At 40.7% G+C, this 23691-nt stretch overlaps 3 protein-coding genes and 1 long non-coding RNA gene across 6 annotated transcripts in view; 1 reads left to right on the top strand and 3 right to left on the bottom strand.

Annotated features, from left to right (window-relative positions):
- The window catches only part of LOC118410340 (myocyte-specific enhancer factor 2A-like), a 55802-nt gene extending 52400 nt beyond the window's left edge, over positions 1-3402 (bottom strand). The window contains exon 1 of one of the 3 annotated variants that reach the window (XM_035811963.1): positions 3255-3402. The gene's annotated coding sequence lies outside the window, so the exon portion shown is untranslated. The remainder of the gene's footprint in view (positions 1-3254) is intronic. The other 2 variants (XM_035811961.1, XM_035811994.1) reach the window with 2 other exon arrangements.
- A 3986-nt stretch (positions 3403-7388) lies between these two features.
- Positions 7389-8705, top strand: LOC118408933. The gene has a single exon (XM_035809806.1). The coding sequence runs from the start codon at positions 7389-7391 to the stop codon at positions 8703-8705; it is 1317 nt and encodes a 438-aa protein (XP_035665699.1).
- A 1982-nt stretch (positions 8706-10687) lies between these two features.
- On the bottom strand, positions 10688-17822 carry LOC118410151 (leucine-rich repeat-containing protein 28-like). The gene is made up of 8 exons (XM_035811682.1): positions 17219-17822; positions 16780-16820; positions 16505-16542; positions 15875-16148; positions 15086-15156; positions 14522-14624; positions 12314-12501; positions 10688-12016 (listed from the first exon to the last, which is right to left on the bottom strand). Exons 1-8 carry the CDS (start codon positions 17393-17395, stop codon positions 11778-11780), a joined length of 1131 nt encoding a protein of 376 aa, XP_035667575.1. The 5' UTR covers positions 17396-17822; the 3' UTR covers positions 10688-11777.
- Positions 17823-19541: 1719 nt separating this feature from the next.
- LOC118409366 lies at positions 19542-22509 on the bottom strand. Its single transcript, XR_004830435.1, has 2 exons — positions 21839-22509; positions 19542-20519 (listed from the first exon to the last, which is right to left on the bottom strand). It is a non-coding gene; the product is annotated as an uncharacterized LOC118409366 (long non-coding RNA).
- Positions 22510-23691: the final 1182 nt, after the last annotated feature.

Genomic DNA, 23691 nt, shown 5'->3' with positions numbered 1-23691 from the left:
CAATTTGCCAACAATATGTGATAATCTGTGTCAAAATGTGGGAATATATTCACGTGAGATCTCACCTTTATGTGTGATAGTAGTGACCTTCTCAAATTGTTTGTTAAATTCTTTAGTTTTTGGAGCATTTATCTTTTTCATCGAGGTCATTAATTTCTATAACACCTGCAATTCCTGTATACAATTGAACAGAATAAGCTCAATATACATTTTGTTTATGTCATATTGCAAACTTCATAATTTCCCAGGATACCCTTACACTACCAGATCAAAAACAAACAAAAAACAAACAAAACTTTTTCTATGCTATTTAAATATCGAAAACATGGGAACTTGCACACAGTATTCCTCTCATTGCTGTATACTGAACAGTCAACAATAAAATGTCAAGTGTTTTTATGAAAGACCAATCAAAGCCAACGTTCAGAAAACATTCACTTATCCACCTGTGTCCTAGCTAGACAGCAGACAACTAAACCCTTGGGAGTTGACAGATAATCTTTGCTCTGTTACACCTCAGATAATGAGATACCCCTTGCTTGGATGAGTGACACAGACATGCTAATGGCTTACAGTCACTCGTACCTCATTAGAGAGAGTGAGCCAGGTGAAAACATCAGAAATAGTATCCAAGAGAAATTTAGCCTTCCAGTGGCGGCGGCACCGGGGGGCAGGGGGGGCGGCTGCCCCCCGGAAAATATGTTGGGGGGGCGTCGCCCCCCCAGAAAAGCAAGCTGAAACCTTTTGTATTTTTTTGATGATGGAAATTTCATTAAATCAAGCTAGTCTAACGGCAAAATTTACCCCCGAAAATGCAAGAAATGGCGTTTCAGAGAGTCCCGATTTCAAAATTTCGCCAGACCTCCCTTGTGACAGCCCGCGTCTTCGGCGCAGGACAAATATTGCGGGAGTGTCGCTCTCAAAAATCTTTTAACTGAATCTTACTATCGTACTTAGCTTTAATAATAAGTTTACAAGCAGAATGTGGCCCCCAAACGCAGTAAATGACGTTTCAGACGGTCAAGATTTCAAAATTTTCTCCGGACCTCCCTAGCGAAAATTTGTGTGGGTCATCGCCCTCAAACAATTTCTTTCTTTGACAAAAATGGCATTAGATTTAGCATAGTCTGCCAGCAAAATTTGTCCCTAAAAATACAGAAAATGCCGTTTCAGAGGGTGCAGATTCGAAATTTCCCCAGACCAACCTTGTGACAGCTCGCATCTTCGGTAATCGAAATCATGAAAATATTTTTGGGGCATCGCCCTCGCTACTAAAAACCATGTGTCTTTCTTACAGAATTTCCATCAAACTTAGCTTAGTCTGGCAGGAAAATTTGCCCGTCAAAACGCAGGAAATGGCGTTTTAGAGGGTCAAGATTTCAAATTTTCCCGGACCCCCCTAGGATTGTCGCGCCTTTGGCGCGACGGGATAGCGCCTTCGGCGCTACATGTGCTGCAAAATTCTGTCAGTAAAGTTCGCCCCCCCATACCAAATTTGCTGCCACCGCCTCTGCCTTCAGAATAAATTTTAAATAATGTCTGCAGCAGACAGAGGAATATGTAACTCATCTGCGTCCTCATTTCCATCACTTTCAGACCACATGGCAGTCACAGCAACTTGTCAGCAAAACGTCCTGCTTACAAATTATTTGACTGAGAATCACCTGTATCAAAAACCTCAATTTTTGGCATATCCTGAATTTGCAGGTGAGGCACTATACAAGTATGCTTCCTAAAATGTAAAAGGAAAATACCTTATTCAATGTCATTGAAAACACCCTGCAGCACAATTATCGGGCCAGACTATTTGCACGGGAGAGAAGAAAAGGGAAGCATGAACAAACATTGCAACCTTTACTCCAGGCATGTCCAGCATTTCAAAGAAAAATCTCTACCATTTATGAATAAAGCAGCATTTCATAGTAAATTGTCTTCTTCGTAGTGTGTGGGAAATTGTTATGCACCTTAGGTGATTGTGTGATGTCAACACTTAAAAGTGCAAGTGGACCATTTACGTACATGTGCACTCAGTAGATGACATCAGACATCTGCAAATGACTAGAGCTGCTTGCGTCAACTCATTGCCATCAACATTTGAACAGAAGATACATTTGAATGAGATGACGTTAACACGTAACGTTAGTGGTACATTGTAAGAACATGTTTGCCAGGACCTTATCATGAGCTCTTTTGATCTAGAGGAGCTAGAGTCTAGAGGGTAAAAATCAGACTGTTTTCATGACAATGATGTGATGATGGTATGTATAGCAAGAACTCTACAAGTAACATAGTTCATTTATTTAGTAGGACCCTGATTCAACAAGCCCTGACACTTTCAGTGTAGAAAAAAAGAGGACTGAAAGGACAAATGAAAAGAAATTAGTACTAAAAAAATTTTAATGCCAAATTTTTGGAATGGCACAGTTATTTGAACAGGTTCTCACATTTTAAAATGTCATACTGATACTTAAAATGTGTTAATTCTGTTCCCTTTATATTTTTGGTTTACTCTAGCTGAGTGTCATTCACTATGCATGAAAAAACGTGTAATTTGCAACGACCATAACATTATATAGGGAGGGGCAGGTCATGGGCATTCAGAGGGCGTGGCAGCTTCATAGCCTAGGATCATTGAGGTATCAACCCTTCTTAATTTCTGGAAAAGCATTAAATATCACATGCATTGTAACATGCCCTTTAAAACAACTTTGGTCCCCTTGAAATCAAACGGATGAAAACACATCATTGCTGTAAGTAAATCATACTTATAGTTTCCTGTGATAAACTTGCTGCAAAGTACTGGTACAATAAGATTCTTTTATGATTTTGTATAATATGCTAATTCTGCTAGAGAGAGCAACCTTTCATCTATACTGTAGTCCAATGCTTCAAGGTTATGCAGGACTCTACTGGAATTCTAAACAGCAATGTTGCATATTTCTGGACCAATAACGTGTGTCTTGTAAAGTGGTGATGTAGGCTGGCTGAACAAATAAGTTGTACACTTTCATCATTGCCAAGTGGCACGTCAGGATCCAAAAAGAATTCATTTTAGCCAAGGAGCTTTTGATATAAAAGCTCCTTGTTTTAGCTTAGAGGCAACAAAAAATACTTTTTTGCAATATCAATTCTTACATAATGTTATGGCATGAAAGCAGAAATGCAGAGAATGAGGCAGGCATAAAGAGTTGTAAAGGTGCCGTTGCCGTGCAAATGTGGAGTTTGTGATTCAGTACAACATTTACAACACATACCGTGAAGTCTCCGACAAAGATGTGCTGCTGGTAGTCCCTTCAAGCCCTAAATGAGTGGAGGCACTTGTGGTGGACGAACTTGTTGCTACTATTGCACCCCCTGCAGAGTAATGTGACAATAAACCCTCCCCTCAGCTGTTGCCGGGTGATCTGGTGGCAGCTCACTGGCCAGCCTTGGGCATGTTTGAAATTCAGCGATCGGTGGCCAACTTGCCAACAAATACATCAAAACAAAGATCCAGTCCCATCAGTTGGGTAGAGATGAGCTATAATGCTGTCATGATTGCTTTGTTGCTGGCAGCTGCAGCAGATAAAGTGACACAGTTGGCCTTGTGGGTTTTTTCAATTTGCCACAGGGCCAAAAGGGAGCAGGCCGACCAGTGTCAGGGCTTGGGGGAAACAATGTGACATGGAGGGGTCACTTATGCCTGTGGGTGGCAAGGACGTGACTCTGCCTTGACATACAGTATGTTTTATACTGTGCAGGGACCAGATTTGTAAGGACATCTATTCTCCAAGCAGAGGTTGAGTTGCGGAGATTAGTGGTTGGGATTTTTACCAGGAGCGAGCGGATTTTTACCAGGAGCGAGCCCTGACTACTACTATATCTCTGTGACTCAACCTCTGCTTGGAAAATAAGGACATCCACATATATACATGTCATGTTTTATGATGAGAGTAGAATGAGACCTGAGAACTTTCTGACTTCCAGATGAAAGTTAACTATTATTGTTAAAAGGCATTGTCAGGATAGAAATTGAAACTATAATATCCTTTATCATAACTCGAGAAGCCATTATCAGAATTTTGAAGCCATTATAAGACCTTTGAAGCTTTATTTACCTTTATTTTGATGCTATTGATTCAAATTATATCAAAACTTGAAAAACTGAAAAACAAGTCAGTATGTGTTATGTGTATGCAGTTTAGTTAATAAACTTTGAAACTTTATTTCCAATCAACTTTGCAGCCCCTGTACTGTAGGGGCTGAATTGCATTGATTTTACAACATAAGATAGCACTACAATAAACATCATTACATGCACTTTGACAACAATTTAAGATGAAATTGACATAGAGTAATCAATATAAAATCTTGAAATCTATTTACATCAACATTTAGATAGACACACAGGCAGCTTTTTGGGCCAGAGTTCGAGGTATAAAGACATCTTGTGTCGGTCTTGTATCTACACAAAGTGGAAGGTTGTCTTGCATGCATGCCCCCTATACTGCACCACAGAGTATTGGTACTGCATCCACCTGTGAGCCTATGTTGTTATGCCCACTGCGCACTGATTGCATTAGACCAAAGTGTACACCTGAACATACCATATAAGTACACCAGGAACATAGTACCCACTGTCACTTCAGCAGATTCATCCAACACTTACCGAAGGATTGATGGATATTAGGGGGTTGGGCCAGGGAAGTGAAAACTGCTTGGATTTTTTTGCTTATGTCCAGCCCACCCACCTACTCACTATGCATACATTCAGAAGTAATGAGACTAGTCAGGCGACTGTGTTGTGCAACTTCAAGGCAGACCCTTAACTACTAATATGAATAATCCAAGTCCATAGGAGTTGGCTGGAAGTGAAGTGAGACATCAGGACAGGCAGATGACACACCCCTGCTTGTTATTGTCCCTGTGGACATACCCTGGCAACATGTGATAGGGGGTCAGGGTTGATCTAACCTCACCCCTGACATAACATTGTCCCAACATCAAACACATTCTTCCTGAGGCTGCCTGCCTCTGCCTGTCATCATCACTCCCTGCTGGAGAGGCAGTTACCAATACAAAAGGCCGTAAAACCCAGCAATTAGCAGGGTTCAGTCAGACCCCATTTTCTGCAAGACAGCTTATGCGTTTCAGTAACAAAAACTGTAGTGCCATAAAAATAGCACCAACTTTCTTGTGTAAAAGGTCAAGAGACATCGGGTTTTCATGAAAGATAGGACAACACCTGTACGTATTTGTGCGTGGGTGTTCAACTGCGATGTCTGTCACCTGAAATCTTATATTATGCAGCCCACACAGTAACATAACTAATAGTTAAAGGGGAATAATACCTACAAATGTTCACATTGTAAGAAGTTAGATTAAAAGGACAAATGGTAACTCATGCTAGGACTCAGGGACGTTTTTTTGTCATTTTTGGGAGTACGAGTCAAACATACTGACACTACAACTATAACCTAGCGGTACACTTATAAACATAGATAAACATCCATGTAATAAACTGCAGCCTGTGTTGTTTTTACCAGTTATTACTTCAATGGTTGCTGATTACGTGTTATTTCCAGAACAATTAAACAAACAAAAACAAACAACAATAGGTATTCAAAATTATGTCAGACATATATCCCCTCACACGTTTGTTTGCAAGGTTTTTCTTGTTTGGTACCATAATTGCCATGGCTCTTGTCTAACTTTCTGAGACTTCAACCTGATGTTGTTAATTACTACAACTGATGCCCCTGGCTATTTGTAACAAAGTTCTTTTTTTGTTCTCTTTGCAGCAGTTTCTTACCAACACATGGTTCTATGAACAAGCATTGTTTCAATATTGTGGTGTCCTTGACTGAACTGAGCTACAGAGAAAAAAACTTTGCATTAGTCATTATGCAACTGTCAGAATAAATCCACGGGGTGCTTGGTCAACGGGCCTCTCACATTTTATGTTAACAACCTCCATTGTTTCATCATCATTACCTGCAGTCATGGTAGAATATAATTGATGAAAATGTCAAAAATTCATCTTAACGAAAAAACAGGCCCATTACAGGGTAGGCACGTTCAGGCCATGCGCATACCAAAGCGTTACGTTTTGACCTCATACAGGAATTTATCAACTGTGTGAATTTTCTAAATTACCATAAAGAATATTTATCTGAAGTCAATGTTAAATATGCAACATTACAATAAATGGCTGAAAATCTTGAAGTATTGTAATTTACTTGTAGAGCTCGAGATTATTAGTCTTGAACCTGTGGCCACCTGAAATGTCCAGGGCAACCTAGCTTTTGGATGAGGCAACCCAGCGGGCAACCTGATCTACATATATTTAAAAGCTAGATTTCAAGGTTCATACTTGCAATGGAGTACAAAAAGAGATGTCTCCCCTTCCCCATAGAGATTTATAGTGACAGATGTATTGTCATAATGGCATCACACTTGCACTATGCAACACCCCTTTAGAAAACCCTGCACAAAGTATACTGTATAAGACTTGTTTCTGAATTTAAAAAACATAGTCAAAGTAGGCATAGATTTTATTTTGGTTATTTGAACACTCACAAATGAATGACCAGTGATTGCACCTTTTCTCTACTTGTGAGGCATGGTCTCTCTCTCTCTCGTTATGACATGCATGTCCTAATGGGCCAAAAGTTAACCAAACAGCAGATGTACCCCCTGGAAAAACAACTGCAGACAACAGGTCACATTGCAGGATACCCCATGTTACCATGGCAACATAGAGCCTCACTCCTGACCAGCATCAAACACATGTGCACAATGCTGAGACAGAGAATCTTCTAATGTCATAAACTGCACATGATTCCTTACTCTGTTAGAGGATCAAGCCTTAAATGACTGACCAATGGCATACCAGCAGGTGGCAGCTGTTGTCAGGGGTAACAGGTGACAGGGCACATGGATACATGTGTGACCTTGGTGTAGGGGTCATTGTGAACAGGAGTGCAGGGATATTAAATGATAGTTCGATTCAACATGAATGATCAATTAAGTGATCTACGCAATCACAAAGGCTGTGCTCTTTCAACACATTGTTGCTAGACTTATTTGTGCATGGTCAAAAACATTTGTGTGTCACTTTTCGCAGAACAAAGGGACAATTGCAACTGAGGAAGTTGATTATAATTCCTTCCAAGATATTGTGTTAAAGGTAACAGTTACGGTTTAAGTTTTGTGATGCACATGGGACATTTTTTGTCGAAATTATTAAAAAAAACTCCTTCTCAATTGGGAACCACCCTATGGACAACATAATTTCAACTCCTTTCAAGTTCTTGGGTGGATACATCTCTGCAAGCGGTTCTTCAGGACCAGTCTCTGACATCTTGAAGGAGACAATCATTGGAAAAGACACACAACGAGGAATCATCATGAACGTGGACGCCTCTCCTGTCCGTGGAGAATACAAGTGCGAGATTTACAGGGTGTACGTCCAGGGTGCCATTAGGTACCTCCTGACTGTTCATGATGTGACAAGAACCCATCTGCGGGAACTTAGCCATTGCGTCACACAATACCTTAAGAGATGGACCAATATGAAGAAGTCATCCGACCCGGGTATACTCTACCATAGCCATGGGCTAGGACTCACATCTGTTGAACAAATCTATATGCAACAACACGCCAATGTGATTGCTACAGTCCTGACGGCTGGTGACGCCAGTGTCAAGAATGCCCTGGAGGCTAAAGTAGAAAGAGAATCGTCCCTCTCGCGCAAGTCAACGGGTACGTTGGAATGCCACACAGTCGTTGAACAAAGCTTAGCAATATTGTCCAACGAGGAATCCCAAGACAACCATGAAACCCCAGCTCAAACCAAGAAGAAGCTGTGCCAAACAGTCAAAGCCAGGATGCAAAAGGAATATGATTGTAAAGTGGAGGAACATTGTAGCACCCTTACGGTTCAAGGTAGATGGACAGAACTACTGGAGGCCGAAAGATCTGACACAAGCTGGAGAAGTTCCCTGTCCAATGCCCCGCGAGGTGTCTTTGAGTTCGCGTTGAACGGGATGGCGAACTGGCTCCCCACACGGGACAACTTAGTCCGGTGGGGGAAGCTTCTGTCTACAAAGTGTCCGTTGTGTAAAGGACACCAGTCCCTTCGGCATGTCCTGAATGCCTGCCCTGTGGCACTGACGGACAGGTACACTTGGCGCCACAATAGTGTACTGAAGGAGCTGGTAACCACCCTGCAGCGCTGGCATTCTACACTGGAGACGTCAGCAGTTACAATACGATGTGACCTCAGCCCTGATGTCATAGAGGGCGGGACACACACAACAGTACCCCCAGACATCCTCCCTACATCTCTCGTACCGGACATTACTGTTCAGAACACAGCCGAACAGAAGCTAACCCTTATCGAACTGACTGTTCCATTTGAGCAAAATGCCCAGGCTGCTGAAGATAGAAAACTTGCCAAATATGAACACCTTAAGGAAGAGTTAAACTCGCATAGCGACTATAGTGCTACTGTAGTTACAATAGAGGTCGGTAGCAGGGGATGGGTGAACAGTGACAATGTCAAAAAGCTGAAATCCTTATGCCCTGTACGTAAGAAGGACAGTGAGGTGAGAGAGTTGAAGCGCAGGTTAGGACACTGTGCCCTCTGCACATCGTACGCAATTTACTGTGCAAGGAACAACCCTGTATGGGAGTCGCCGTCCGGGCTGTTTTCCAGCCGATGATATCTTACTGTAAACACCCGATCACTTGTGCAATGTATGTGTAGTTCATACTGACAATGTCACATCTGTGCAATAGTTAAGAAGCGACGTATAGAATTGAAATATTGAAAGGCTGATGTATAGCACCACTTCTTTTGTAACCTTGCGCCCTGCAGATCATTGTGTATCTGAATAAGGGGTCGTCCGAGGTGTATTTTTAAACCTTCATCTTGTACTCGTGATTTTAGACGTGTCCTTTTAAAAGCGTTTTCTTGTGAGAAATAAAGATGATGTTGAACACAAAATAATCTGGTTTGGCCCAATTCTGGAGAGGTCAATGACCTTGCTTGGTTGATGTGAAACTAAAAGTTAAATCATTAACATGCTAGCTTTTTCTTTAGCTCTTGAAACTACATCTACATGTAAAGATCAGTTGTAAAAATGTTGACAAGAACTTTTGCAACCATAATTGCTGATGGTAGCCAGAATGGAGTTGTGTTGGTTGAAGCACTTGTGGCTCGGGGTCAGGACCACCAGCATGGTCAGTGTCCCTGAGATCAGGACACGTCACTCCACAGATCTGCACTGCAGCCAGGGCTCTCCAGCTGTACATTTCTCTCCATCCTCACAGTTTCAGCATCAGAGGTGTGAGTGATTCGGGGCTGTTCCTCTGAAATGGCTTCTTCAATTGGCATTGTTCATTTGTTGTCAAATCTACAATTACTGTTATGAAGGTTCAACTTTTGATTAATAGAGAAGGAATGGTTGAAATTTTTGTTCATCTTTTGTACAATGATTTCATCCCAGGATGGAAGGACAGATGTAATAATGGACGGAGAAAAAGTTGTTTTAATCCAAGGAGGTTGTTTGATGTTAACACTGTTAACTTAGCTTTTAAGACTTTTGATACATTCTGCTGTATTTTGCTGTTACACAAAAAAATGGTATAATTGCAACAGCTCCACACAGCCTGGGAGAAAGAACACTACTAACAGCATTCTCCATAATATATCTGATATAGGGCTGGTCCAGTCATTTATGGTAGAATTATGATGTTTTGTCTGCACCATTCATAAAAACCTTAAACAATGTGGAACATGTCAGAATTTTGGCAAACATATTGACAATACTTGTGAATAAGCAACTTTACAGCTTGGACTGCATGAATTGCTTAATAATGATTCAAGATTCAAGTCTGCACATGCTTTGAAAAAGAGAGGGATGTGTTTCACATAAAAATAACATTCATGAGACCTATCAGGTGGTAACAGTAACAACCTAACAATGTGCGGTCAAGGCAGACCCTCATCAGTGCAGGGCTCCACAACCAGATGCCACATGACATCATTTGTCATGGAAATGTTGTACATCGCTGGGAGAGAATAACAGACACTACCTCCCCTGCAAACCACCTTGCAGTGCCTATCTGGTGTTCTGAGTTATCATAAAGCAGACTGCAAAGTTGCTTCACAACACATTGCACTTGTGTGACCCTAAGGTTTCCATCAGGGGTTTCTAGAGCTTTTTTACAATTTTTGTTTTATGATGCTTCCAAGATGTGAAGAGAAATGTTCATCAATTATTGGATTCATGCCCAATGGTGAAGCAGAGATGCATTTGGTCCTTCATGACTTTTATAAAAATTCATGTCATAAAGGCAGTCACACAGCAGGAAAAGCGATTTGCCGATGTCTGCAAACTCTAAATCACTTTTCCGCAGGAGGCACAATGTTCTCTCAATCATCACATAATTTTTAGAGATTGCTGATGGGCCTTAACATACATTTGTATATCAGTGTGTCCCATCCAATGTGATGCTGTAGATTTTGAGGTGAAAAATCTACTTGAGTCTGAAGAGACCTAATGTTAGGCATATACAGAAATGTGCTATAACTGGTCTGTGGAAGTGGCATGAGTAATTTACTCTTACCAAGGAGGTTAACCTCCTTGCTCTTACAAATATAATTCTTTTTGTTCACACTTTCGAGAAAACAACTACAGAATTGCTGATGAAAACTGTATCATTTTATTGTAGAACACATAATTACATAATCATGTGACAACAAATGGAAACTTTTCGAGACAATCAATTTATGTATATGTTACATACATACACACACACACGTATATATATTTCTTTATTTATCAATTTATTTATATCTATGGAAATTAAAGAATACTGTCGAAGAAAATATAGACCTGTCTGCAGGCTTCTTGTTTGGTACCAAATTGCACACTCTGTAAATACGGCTGCAGCAAGCAAGGTTCCTTTCATCTACAAATTGAGGCAAATCTATTCTGCCCGAAAAAAAAAGAATCATGAAGAACCAGATCGAAAGCAAAACTAATTTCCTTGGGAGCAGCATGTTGTATAATTGGCAGCAATTGGTAAATAAATTCCAGCTTCCTGGAAGAGCTAGCCAAAGGGTACATAGCAATCCTATAATTGGCTTATTTGACAGTACAAAGAGGTAGCCTTGGGCACTTGGTTTTCAACCTAATAGTCTCTATCTGATATCACACTAATGAGTGATGCAGGAGAAATGCATCACTTTGTTGAAGAGGACTGTTAGTTGTATAAGATGCAACAATTTTAAATACTTGGTACAAAATGACTCTGTCATACATGATCTTTTTATCCCAAAGTTGACTGTATGTTTTCTGAGGACATACCATAACATTTACATTGTTGATTAAGAAATCAAGCTTAAAATAAAGGCTTTGACTTGACTTGACTTTTTAGTTAATAATAATAGTAGCCAAGTAAGTCATTTTCAGAAAAACTTCAACTGCAAAGACATCCAACATGGCAGCACTATTTAAGTAATTTAGTTGCTGTAAGGATTTTTAAGTCTATACATTACAACAAGTACATTCTCCAATACGCTTGGAACTATACAGTAAGACAAAATGTTGCAAATTAAGAGTAAAAATTTAAACACCTTTGGCAACATTGATGGACAGTTAAGATGTAATAATCAGTTTAACTTACAATCACTATAAAATGTAATTATGACTTCCACAGAATTGTTAAGTGTGAAACATGTGTAAAACTATAATATCATTCCTCGGCCTATATAAACTATATGATAGTCAAATAAACCTGACGGGTAGAGAATAAGAAAGTAGGCATGTTTTTGAACAACACGACGCAAGGAAAAACAACTCACTGCCAGCGTGAAGGTTGTTTTCTGCGTCCAGTTCTCTGACAGGATAAAACTTGGCGTACATCTGTGTGAAGAAAGGCCGACAGCACTGGGAGCAGTGCCCACTGGGCAGGGTGACCAGGCCATAAAGGTCAGGAGGCAGGTCCTTTTTGCTGACCACCACACCTTTAAAACAATACCACACACCTTTATCTATTTTTTCTTCTTTCTATTTATTGACATTTGTGGAAGAATTGATAAACAGGTGACTATCACCTTTCAAGATGTCAACCCAGAGACCAGACTGTATAAGGTTTGATACATCCACACTTGCCTTTATTTTCATTTTTTCTCTATCATTTAATGAATACCCTAGTTTAATTGCTGATGATGGAAAAAAAATAGACATCACTTTGGTCAACAGAAATCAACACAAATCGGTCCACTATACACTGATTAATTTGCACACATATACCGGCTTACCTTGCCTATGGTTGATGTGAACTACCCTCAGGGACAGTTCTAACAATGAGGATACGTGGCAGGGGTCAGTGGCATCTCGAACCTTCCTGATCTCAGGAGGGAAGAACACACTAGTGCGCTTCCCATACTGGAAGGAGTTCCTATGTTCAGTCTTGTCGTCTTCTTCAGATAGTCTCTTCAAGCCACACCTGTACAGTGATGAAAGATATGGAGTACAGAAGCAAGATACATTTTTTACCCCATATCATGCGTTATGCATCGGTCAGTGTCTATACAATTCTTGTGGACAGGAGCAGATGGGTTACATGTTGTATTTTGAAGAGGATTGGACAAAATGTCATCCTGTTTTTGTTGTACATTGGATAGGCCGAAAAACTACCAAGTCCCTTTAATTTATATACATGTTCTTGGTGAAACATTCAGCCTCAGCAAAAAACTAAATCTAGTTAGCAACCCTAGAAAGCAAGTTGAAACATTCATGTTGAGGGGTCAGCACTTAAAACCTTGGAACTGTAACATGAATACTTCCATATGAATCAGGATATACCAGTGTAGCAGGCCTGAATATACTCCTGCCCAGCATATTCTCTGGTGTGTTCTGGCCAGGGGTATATTTTGGCCAGCTGCATCTGTAAAAATACTTGTTCCATAGATTTCTTTAGGATTTAAGAAAAGGTTGTACATTTAAAAATATTTCAAATCAAAGATCCACCTTTGAGGGTATGTACAGGAGAAAATTTATTATTGATTATGCAAAATTATTGCACTCATTACACTGTAAATTCAGCAATGTCCTTTTGATTTAATCAAACGAAAGTTGTGGATGAAAAGTCATTTTAAATCAACTTAAAACCTAAACAGCTCATAACAGTTTACAGAAACTGCCCATGTACTTTAGTATTCTGCTGTGGGGTATCATGAAATGCTGACCAGCCCTCTCCTGAAGGGCAAGTACAACCCTTCCCTGTGGAGGATGTGCTGACAGTGTTGCAGTAACACATGGTACCCTGGGGGATTCCAGTAGAACATGTCCTCCCCACCCAGTCACACCATCCATCCATCACTGTCACACCTCTACAACTCTCATCTGTGCAGCCACACGTCCCTCCCTACATCTGAAACTTTTGATACCCCCTTCTGAAATTTTCATCCACATATCAACATAACAACGTGCTTAATGTCAGATAACTTGTACCACACTCTGCAGTCTGTACAAATTGCAAAGCATCCAGAGCTTGAAATTCTGCCTAAATTCTTACAGATCCACACAAAAGAAGAAGCAAACTTTCTCTTGGTTTGCATTTCAGAGCAAGGCAATAGTACAAGCAAAAGGGCCTTAGTACGGATATACAATCACCACTGCTGTGAAGGACGTTCCCTGCATGGGCTGTATCACATTTGTATGTACTAGCAATTTTCTACATATTTCTGGTTGTTATTTCAACATTAATTTCAGGATCGAATGGACAAGCCCTGTGATTTCTTGCCCAAATGGACCCAGCCACACACAATGTCATGTCAGTCACCATCATTTGTATTTGTCTGTGACGGGCAGACTGGGTCAAGTTGGGAGGATCTGAAGCTGAAGTACCTAAAAGTACTTGTGGTTTACACAAGTGGGCTAGAAGAGAACTTCTGAAGGCTCATGTCCTTATTGTGAGTGAGTTAAAGTAACACAAGTGGTTGTTGAGTTAGCTGAGTAGAAACTCTCAATACACCCGGAGTGTTCTTTGCACTGCTCAAAGGTAACCTCTTTACAGATGTCATATTGCTGGATTAGCTTAGAATAAGTTAGATAGTGCTTGAAATACACAAAATATAGTCATGTAGAATATCTAACGTTTGTTCATGGCTCAGTCACAACTAGATGTTACTGTACTAGTACTCAAAGGGTGAACATATGGCTCTAAAGTGCCCAAATTTATGTCACTACTTCCCAAGCACAAAAACTGTCTATCACCCTGAAATTGTAACCAAACACAAGATATGAAAACCAAAAGCTCGCTGCAGTACTTAAACAAGGTACTAGGGGGCCCACATTCTATTTATTTTGACATTTCATCAGGACCCACTCACATAGTACAAAATCCAAAGATAATCCATTCAGGCCTTCTCAAGTTGTTGGCACAAGGACACATACACAAATGCTTCCGAAAACATAGCCTCTTTTTTTCATGGAGATAATTAAAAAACAAAAAGATACCCTACCCATTGCAGCCCACTACTTTCAGCCAGAGGTTGACAGGAATGGTCCGGAGGTCAGCATTTTTGTCCACGTACACGTACTGTAGAGAGTCGGTGCAGCCCAAGTCTGGAACAGTACATAGAAAGCTTTGTCATTCTTCACTCTCTATCAGGAAACAGATATATTGAGCAATGGAAATAAATGTAGCCTGAGATTTGGCTTAGATATGGGAGAATAACTTCCTGTAATTTGGACAAAACAACTTTCTTTCAACCTTCCTGGAAGGAGGGGAAGGTATTCACAGTTTTTGATGTTAAGATAATACAGGACAGTTACTTAATTTACTGTAGTACTCAGGTGTGCTGAGTTCTCAGTAAGAGATCACCACAAAAATTGTAGGCACAAAAATTGTGGGCACAAAATCACCCAAAATATTATTAACAGTTTTCAATACTAAATTTATTTCATGTTTTGAATGCACCTATATAAGCAATTAAGTTAGCTTGTATTCATTCTAAGAAATGTATCTACAAAAAAAAATTAAATTGTAACATTTTTCTGTCGGCACACAGATGGGGGGGCCTCACCTGCAGGAAGATATGTGAGCTGATTCCTGGCAGCTGACAATTCACTCAGTCTCTGCAACAGAACCAGCTCTCTGTAAGGATGCACACATCAGGGTCAATACACCATGCAATTCATAAGGAGGGAAACAGCAATCCAGAATTTTGGCCACGCAAGTTTTCTTTGGTGCAATGGTATATATTTATCTACTAGTACTAATAATGGTTGTACACTTATCTGATACAAACTTGTTCAGAACACATGTACAAGCACCTATGTGCTGCAGTACTGATTGAAGATGCTAGGGAGCAGCAATGAGAGTTACAGTATCTAAATTGCCTAACTGATCACCCAAGGGATGATAGCCCAAGGTTTTCATCAACAAAATGGCATGGAAAATATAAATCTATATCCTTCTAGCTGCTCTAAAAAATATATATATATACATGTACATTGGATATGACAGTTTACAAAAATCAAAACATCATTTTGTACATTAAGTTGTTATCGATTTGTTTGTGTCCTCCGCGTAGACCTCCGGTGGCACTGTGTTTTCATTTGATTTTTTTTTTTTTGGCGGGCCTCCCCCTAAATCCGCGTGTGACAAGGGTCTATGATAACCTTTTCCAAGACAGGAAAATTTTGCATGACACATCTATGATCATCCGAAGAATGCCACAAATAGTTTTTTGCAAAATCTTTCATAATGACAAAGGTGACAGGTGTAGCAGGCCAAGACATACCCCTTGCCAGTTCTGTAGGGTAAACTCTCCCCTGGGGTGACATTCTGGCCTGTTACACTGGGACATTACCTGGGCAGACTGAGGAGCCTGTTCCTGTCCACCATGAGACACTGCAACGCCTCACACCCACACAGCTCCCTGGGGAGGGCCGTCAGACGGTTCAACATCACATCCAGAGTCAGCAGCTTCTTCAGCTGCCCGAGTTCTGATGGAAGCTCCGAGATGTCGTTGTTGGCCAGGTGGAGCGTCTGGAGCACCTGCAGCCTGCCTACAGCTGGAGTCAGCACCTGCAGGTTGTTACAGCTGACATCCAAGGACTTCAATCTCAGCAAGTTTCCTATTTCTGTGGAAAAGCAAGAATAGACATAAGGAACTTAAAAATAAAAATGTTCCACTCAATTCATTTAAATATAGTTACCCATTTTACTAATTGTTAACAGATAACCATTTTTAAATAGTTAACGTTATACCCTTTAGGTAATGTTTAGGTATTACTGAAACAATGATGGAAAACCTTAAATAGGCTTCAATCAAAGTTTTGAAAAAGCAAGCTTATTTTGTACCTTTTTTTTCATTTAACTTTACCATCAAAATCACAATGGAGGGGGAGACAAAACAGATGATTGCTCACCTCTGTTGTCTCCCCAAAACAAAAAAATACAAGGCAGGCTTTTAAAAGAACACAAACTTGTTACATACCATCAGGTAGTGCTACGAGGTTGTTGGAGTGTAAATACCTGAAAAAGAAACAAAAGGAAATCTGTTATTGTTATCACGATTGTTAAAATCAGAGTTTTCTGTTATTATACATAGCACTGCTTAATATGGAGTACATATCAGTTCAGTTCACCCAGTTCAATAGAGTCTACTTGCATCTAGTAAATCACAATCAAATACTCAGACAATGCATGTTGCTATACCGGAAGTCATCCAAAAAATGGTCAGAGACAAATTCTTAAATCAAATTTACTTACAACTCAACTAGATTTGGTAACGTCTCAGCAATGTTGAATGGCTGGAGAAAAGTGAAAGACAACACAAAGAAACTTCACACTTGGAATATCTTTGAATATCAATTTAATGTGTATGAATCGTCACCTGCCAGAAAAAATACTGCTCATAACCCCCTTGGGGTAAAGTATCAAATTAAAGCTCATAATGTGGACCAGTAACTTCCGAAACATCACTATTTAGGATATGTTGAATTCTTTATTTTAAATCCTCATTGGCATGCAGATCCCTCAAGGCGCTGAGTACTGATACTCAGTCTTCAAGCAGATGTTGGGATGGAAAACTGTATTCTTCAAGCAGATGTTGGAATGAAAAACTGTATTATGTTGTCAGAGAAGCCCAGCAGTCAGCAAACGATACAACCTTCCACTATTACTACTACATCAGAGTTCGCACCCTTACCAGTGAGACCAGGACGTTCCTCTTCACAAACAGTCTCTCCAGGAAGACCAAGGCTTCTCCCTGAACCAGCTCTGGAGGGAGGGTGCTCAGGTGACTGTAGTTCAAGTTCAGAATCAGGTGCCTTTCCTGTCTGGCCTGGGTTACTATGCAGTGGACGTCAGCTACTGCTGCGGCCATCTTGGTATGAAATATTGTTTTCACAGTCTTGCTGCGCTGACATAGATGTTACTGTTGGTTTCTAGATGTTGGTTTTTAGATGTTGAACGTGAAGCTTCTGGGTCAACTGTAACAAATATGTTATACACATAAACCATTTGTTTTGTTTCTATCTCTTGTAACTTGATAGTTATCATATGGTTGGTCTGTTTAGTGCCTGAAGATCTTTTGATGTCAGTACTTGTAACCTCTGTGTCTCACAACTTAATGACATACAACTATACTAGTAAGTTTACAATATAAGGTCTCGGTTCAGGTTTTTTTAACAATTCAGGCTCAATTTGACTGTCTCTCAGAAAAGTGCTATATGAAAAAAAAAAGGATTTTTCCTGGGATAATGACTAATATGGCAATGAAGGTCAAGATTTTTTCTGTATACCAAGGGAGGAAGAAAAGTTACAGGATACGTTTTCCGCGAGCTCTGATGGCACTAAGACACCCACAACACAAATAGAATGTATAAATTGGGAAATCAGGCGACAAAACCGCGTTACCGCTACCGCGCACTAATATCAGGATGTGTTGGCCGCATTGCAAAATCTGTGCCACAGATAAATAAACGCTACGAAGAACAGACTTTTTGAGAAATACAAAAAATTATAACGTTACACTGCTATAGCGGTAGCCGAAACATTTGGTGCCGAAACGAAGGGGGACACCTATGAATAACGTCTTATTTTCACTACCTCGTCGCCCAAAACAAATTCCGAACTGGAACTATAAAGAGGTAAAGTTACATGTGCAGCAAAATGCATTGTGGATCGAAGGTGAAGAACCCAAAGACAAAACAAAACGCATCTGGACATTGCATGCAAATGGTTAACATGGTCTATATATGTACAAACCTCTTTAGGATAAAGTATTGTCAAAACAAGACCTCATTTATATGTTAGCAAATTAATTTCTTCACCCTTGCTATATTAGCATTGTACATTTAGCTGCACATGCATAGTGACAAACATGAAACTCCTTATTACTATTATATATTGGGAGTGTCGTTTCCAAAATATAACCTACATACAAAAGCACTGCAAGTTTACTTTCAACTGTAACGATAACGTCAACTAGTAAGTTAGATTTGATTGTTACAAGGAGGTGACCTGTTGCTAACTTGATTGACTTTGGTTGAAATCCAACCACCTCGTCCTGGCTAAACCCTCTTCTGATCATCCCATAATCCTCTCCAATAATCCCAATGACTATCGAATATGTAAAACGATGATGAACGCCCCCCACCCCATCTGTCAACGATCGCGAGTTATCGTTTATAACTTTAGATTAAAAACTTTCTATCGTCAGAATTTGCGAATAAGTCACGAATAGAAATTCTATTAAGATACTGTGTGTCTCCCGACAATGATGATTATAAAGAAAGAGATATCAACCATGACTTATTTCTTACCTCTTGCCAAGCTCCTCATGCTGATGTTGACGGTTCAAAAGGTCATGTCATGTTTTCACCAATCACGCGCGTCATCTAGCGGATTTTAGTAGTATTGTCAGAGGTACCTTCTCCACAGATTTCGGCATGACGCATGACGGCGACCACGTAACGCATACTCATGAATGGCAAACTCACCTCAAAGCCTTTCGTTCACTTTTACCTATCATAAATTTAGGTTGGTAACGTTAGTTGCAATAAAACCACCAGTAAGTAGTTGTATATTTTACTACTAACAATAAGTCTGCTTGCGCTGTCAAAAATACACATCATGTAAATTTGTTGGCTATGTTGATTAGATGAAAATATTTGTACTTTTGTCTTGTCAGCCTTCTTCAATTCGAATAACTTTTGTGTCACAGTCACAGTAGTCACCCGCTTCAGTTTTCGTACCTCTGCATAAAGGTGTGTTCAAAAATTACCCGAAGAAGTACAATCGGGTCTCTGTCATGGCAAGGAGGTAAACAAGGTTTAACATTCTTGGTCATGGTGATTTTTTTTTTTTTTTTGGGCTGACATCCGATGGACCAAGGACGTTGGATGGACGAACATCATCGTGTCTGTAAACTAACTTCCGGCGTCTACATCCTTGTTTAGTAAAAAAATGATTTGACTGTGATTGGTGACGATGACTCAATGCCAAGTTATTGAACTGTAAGACAGGCGGTGCAAGTTCTATAGTTTAATGTTATGCTTGAACATTGTGATATTTTCTCCAGTTGGATGACCATTGAACATACAGCTTTTCGTTTGTCTGAAAGGAAACCATTCCAGAAGCATATTTAACACTCCAACACATTAACATAACATAACATCTTGTCTTTCGTACTGACATTCATATTGGAGATTTGTTCTACTTTATACTCTAACATTTCGGTTATATTGTAACTTATCGGTTTATACAAATAACTATTTACATGGCACACAAACGAGTATAGAATTCAGCGAACAGCAGCTGCTATATTTCAGCTGAGCTGTTTACAACAAGTCTGAACAACATACAGACAGGGCACATACTTGGCAGGTTATAAGGATTTCAGTATCCATGTTGTTGTCTGTTAAAGGAAATAATCTGGCAACAGCACGACCAAAGCAAACGTATACGCATAGCTATATTCAAATGATCGAAAAATAGATGCTCAATCCTAATCAGACAATATTAAGTAATGGTAAAAACCAGATTCGTGAGACAAACCCATACTCTTGTATATAACGTTACATGGTGTAGCATACTTGTGGCGTGATTCAAATTTTCACTGATGATGCATTTGCCTACACTGCATGTCAGTGCCAGCATGTCTGCACGAAATAAACAACTCTTGACAAATGCGGACATGATTGCAGTCAACAGCTAGGTTCAGACGACGATCAGATTTACATCAGATCTACATGTCGATGTAGGAAAGCAAGGAAAGCTGGGGCAGGGGTGAAACAACTGTCTTAGACTCTCAGCTCCTCAGACCATGCCGGGAACCTCTGCAGCCGGCCCTGCGTACCGCTTGGGCCCGTTCTGTGACGTGAACGAGGCCGCTATGGGACGGCGTCCTACTGGATACCGGTTGTTGGATGACGACATTGTTCTTGACGGATGAGGTCTGGGTTCATCGCCAGTCCCTGACCCGCCAGCTCGCTGTTCTTGTCGCTCTGTCGAGATTTAACATAAAACAAAAATACTAGTAAACGTCTGACTGGGGTTACAGCATGAACGCATCATGTCTCACTTTGCTGAACAGGCATTAACTCACCTGGGTGGAGCAATCAATGCGTTACGTGACCAGACGTGGGGGCAATATAACTCTTGAAATCGTAATATATTAGGCTTGACATTCACAGCATACAAAAACAGTACAGTCGACCATTGTTACTTCAATCAATTTTTTACTTGAACGTTCAATGACGCTTAAGTTATACAAGATTCAATAGACTTTATATGTATATAGTGATCTAGGAACCACTTGTGCCCAGTTTTTGTCCAGACAGTGATCACGACCAAGTTCATGGCCGGGTCAACTGAGGTCACAGGCGTCAGGGTGCATCAGCAATAACTAATGTGGCGAAGCGGCACATGTTTTCACAACGCGATAAAACGTATCTCCCAATCTACTTGTGCACTTAATTTGCAGTTGCTCATACACTAGGTGTTTTTCCATCGAATACATATCCCCATGGAGGTCACATAACCTCCTTGATATCCCTGGAACGATTTTCTCTTATTTTCTACTCACACCATAAAATACGACGTACTGACACTTATAACGGTCCAACAGACTAGTTGTATTTTCTTTCACCGCGGTGGTTTCTGCCGGTTAAATTCCTTCCCCAACTTATGTTACTGTCTTAAACCGCCGCAAGTTCTGCTTGGAGATTAGTAACCTCCTTGGTCACCCGTATCCGTGCACAAGCTTCTAGTGGGAACCTATGCAGTCACGATGTCACCATTCAGCACGCCCGTAACCCGACCTCAGAAGCCCATTTGTGTCGTCTGTTGTTTCGTATGTTTGCACGAGGGGGCCTCTAGTACCCTCTAGGGCCTCTATGGGAACAGGGCAGACGTCTCGTCACGTCTTGAGCTCCAAGAGCATAAATCGTTTACAATTGTCGCTGTTTTAATGTTCAGAAACTAACAACGACGGAACAATGATATACACTTCGCATGATAGTTCTGGGATAATTTGTCAGTCGCACATACCAACATGGCACCCTTTTTAAAAAGGCTTACTTTTCAGCATACTGTACTAATCAAAACAAAAATCTCAACGATTTAAGTACAAATCACATATGGAGCTTTCACTCGTCGGGCAGACACTTTCGCCACCCTTACTTTGTACATAACACATATTCCATATGGAGCAATGATATGAACTCTTTGCCATATGGCAGCTACAGAAATCTATACAACAAACATCAGGCAAAACAAGCTCAGAAGCACTCCAGCAAAAATAGTTACGATCGTAAACACCTACCTGGCATCTTCCGTCAATTTTATTACACCCGTAGAAATTGCCTTGGTGAGCTATATGATGTCAGATTGACCTCACAGTAGCTGACTCTGTTCAGCAGCCTACTTCAGACTGTTGGTGACCCTAGGGTCAACGCTGTTTAAATACAGTTAAGGCTGGGAGAAATCCTTTGTGTGTTTAACGGTCCAAGCCGCTCCGGACTAGCCTTCTTAACACAATAGGGTTTTTGATGGCATATCAGTTCAACTATTGCACTCGGTTTCACCCTGTCATTGTTTCCCGTACACATAGACGGTAAAGGGCAATAGGAACCGAGTACAAATTCAATAGAACCTATATGCGCCATCAGAAAATTCAGACTCTTTGAGCCTGCTAATGCCACTGACCCATTTTCAAAACGGGCCCCTCCGGATAGTTTACGGGCTGTTTTTCTGCACTTTCGGGCGTGATCACTACGCGGCCCCGTGGGACACCCTGCGGCTACCGGGCTTTCGGGGGGTACCGCCGGGCCCTGGTAGCCGGCCTGGTATCCAACGGTATGCTCCCCAGTCTCTTCTGTCCTCTCAGCAAATAATACTGCCTCATACCAGACTAGGAGGTAGGGCCTGCCAGTTTTTTTTTAAACTCAACTTGGGACCCGGCGACAGATAGACGTCTTAATTTATCCATGAAAACACAGAGAAGTTGTCTTTGAACAAGACGAAGTAGAAAGCCCGACAAACCTGAGGCCTAAAACGCGCCAAGCTGTACCAGCTGCTGGAACCGAACCTCTGCTTGGGGAGTATAAGAAGGTTACTCCGACATGTTTCGCAAACAACGCTGATCTGTCCCTCACGACATTGACTAAACAATGTTATCTTTCTGTCTGCAACTATTGTTAACCCCTGTACTTTACTTTATTCTTTTATCAGTAATCAGCCGTTTTGAATGTGCATAACTCGTCATCACACCGCTAAATTAATTGAACATAAAGTGAAATCGGTGGGCATGATTCGTAATGGACTACTTGTACCTAGGTAAGAAAAGTTGTTTATCAACTAGGGACGGGTGCACACACTCTGTGTACTCCTTTCTGTTTCCAATCATCCATGTGTTTGTTTATTAAACTCTCTATTTATCGATATAAACATGCCTTCGGTAATCTTCATTAAGTAATCTTTATATAATAAGTTCGAAACATGCATGATATAAGAGGGGTGAATACATTTAGGACTTAACCGCCTTACGAACACGTGAACAGTAGAATTCAGTGGCCCAGTAGTTCCACCCGCACGGTCACAAGGCCTACCCGGACTAGATACCGGGGCATTTCATTGGAAGCCTGAAAACAAAGTACAGTTGTTTAGAGAATCGTTCTCCTGGGAGCGATTCCATATGTTCAAGCAGAGTTGGGCAATTATAAAAAAAAGTTCCTCAAGAAAGTGTTCTGAAGAGTCAGATCGACTTATAAATCTGCATATATGTTATCATAATTGATTATACCTGGCGACTTCAATGCTCAAATGGCGGTCCGAATAGGCACATCATAGCTAGACACGTGCGTGCACAATCCCTTTATTGGCCAACTCTCGCGTTGAGTGCTACGTGAGCAATATCACATGTGGTGACCTCGTCACGGTATTAGTTTTGACGTCACTCAATTTGCAAAGCGTGACATTGATGTCCAGCATGGTAGGTAGTTAAACCTGGACATTGCCAGGTCAGGTGAATTCAAACAAAATGTAGGAGACTCATATGATATCCAACCGAAGTACTCTACCCTACTGTACTCCTCTACAATTTTGAATTTGTAACTACAGGCACATAGTTACGACATATGCACGCACATTTCCAGGTCGGTGTCTTCCAGCGTTAGT

Source organism: Branchiostoma floridae, chromosome 2, assembly GCF_000003815.2.
Source record: "Branchiostoma floridae strain S238N-H82 chromosome 2, Bfl_VNyyK, whole genome shotgun sequence".
NCBI classification, from domain to species: Eukaryota; Metazoa; Chordata; class Leptocardii; order Amphioxiformes; family Branchiostomatidae; genus Branchiostoma; species Branchiostoma floridae.
The sequence above is the reverse complement of the archived record's forward strand: the minus strand, read 5'-3'. Positions and strand labels throughout refer to the sequence as shown.

Bases quoted from the DNA above. Each gene is read 5' to 3' on its own strand.
- LOC118408933 (XM_035809806.1), top strand. From the start codon at position 7,389: ATGAACGTGGACGCCTCTCCTGTCCGTGGAGAATACAAGTGCGAGATT.
- LOC118410151 (XM_035811682.1), bottom strand. From the start codon at position 17,395: ATGGCCGCAGCAGTAGCTGACGTCCACTGCATAGTAACCCAGGCCAGA. The intron at 15,157-15,874 runs GTAATGTCCCAG...GCATCCTTACAG, and splicing joins AGGCTCCTCAGTCTGCCCAG to AGAGCTGGTTCTGTTGCAGA. The intron at 12,017-12,313 runs GTAAGCCGGTAT...ATTGTTTTAAAG, and splicing joins TCACATCAACCATAGGCAAG to GTGTGGTGGTCAGCAAAAAG.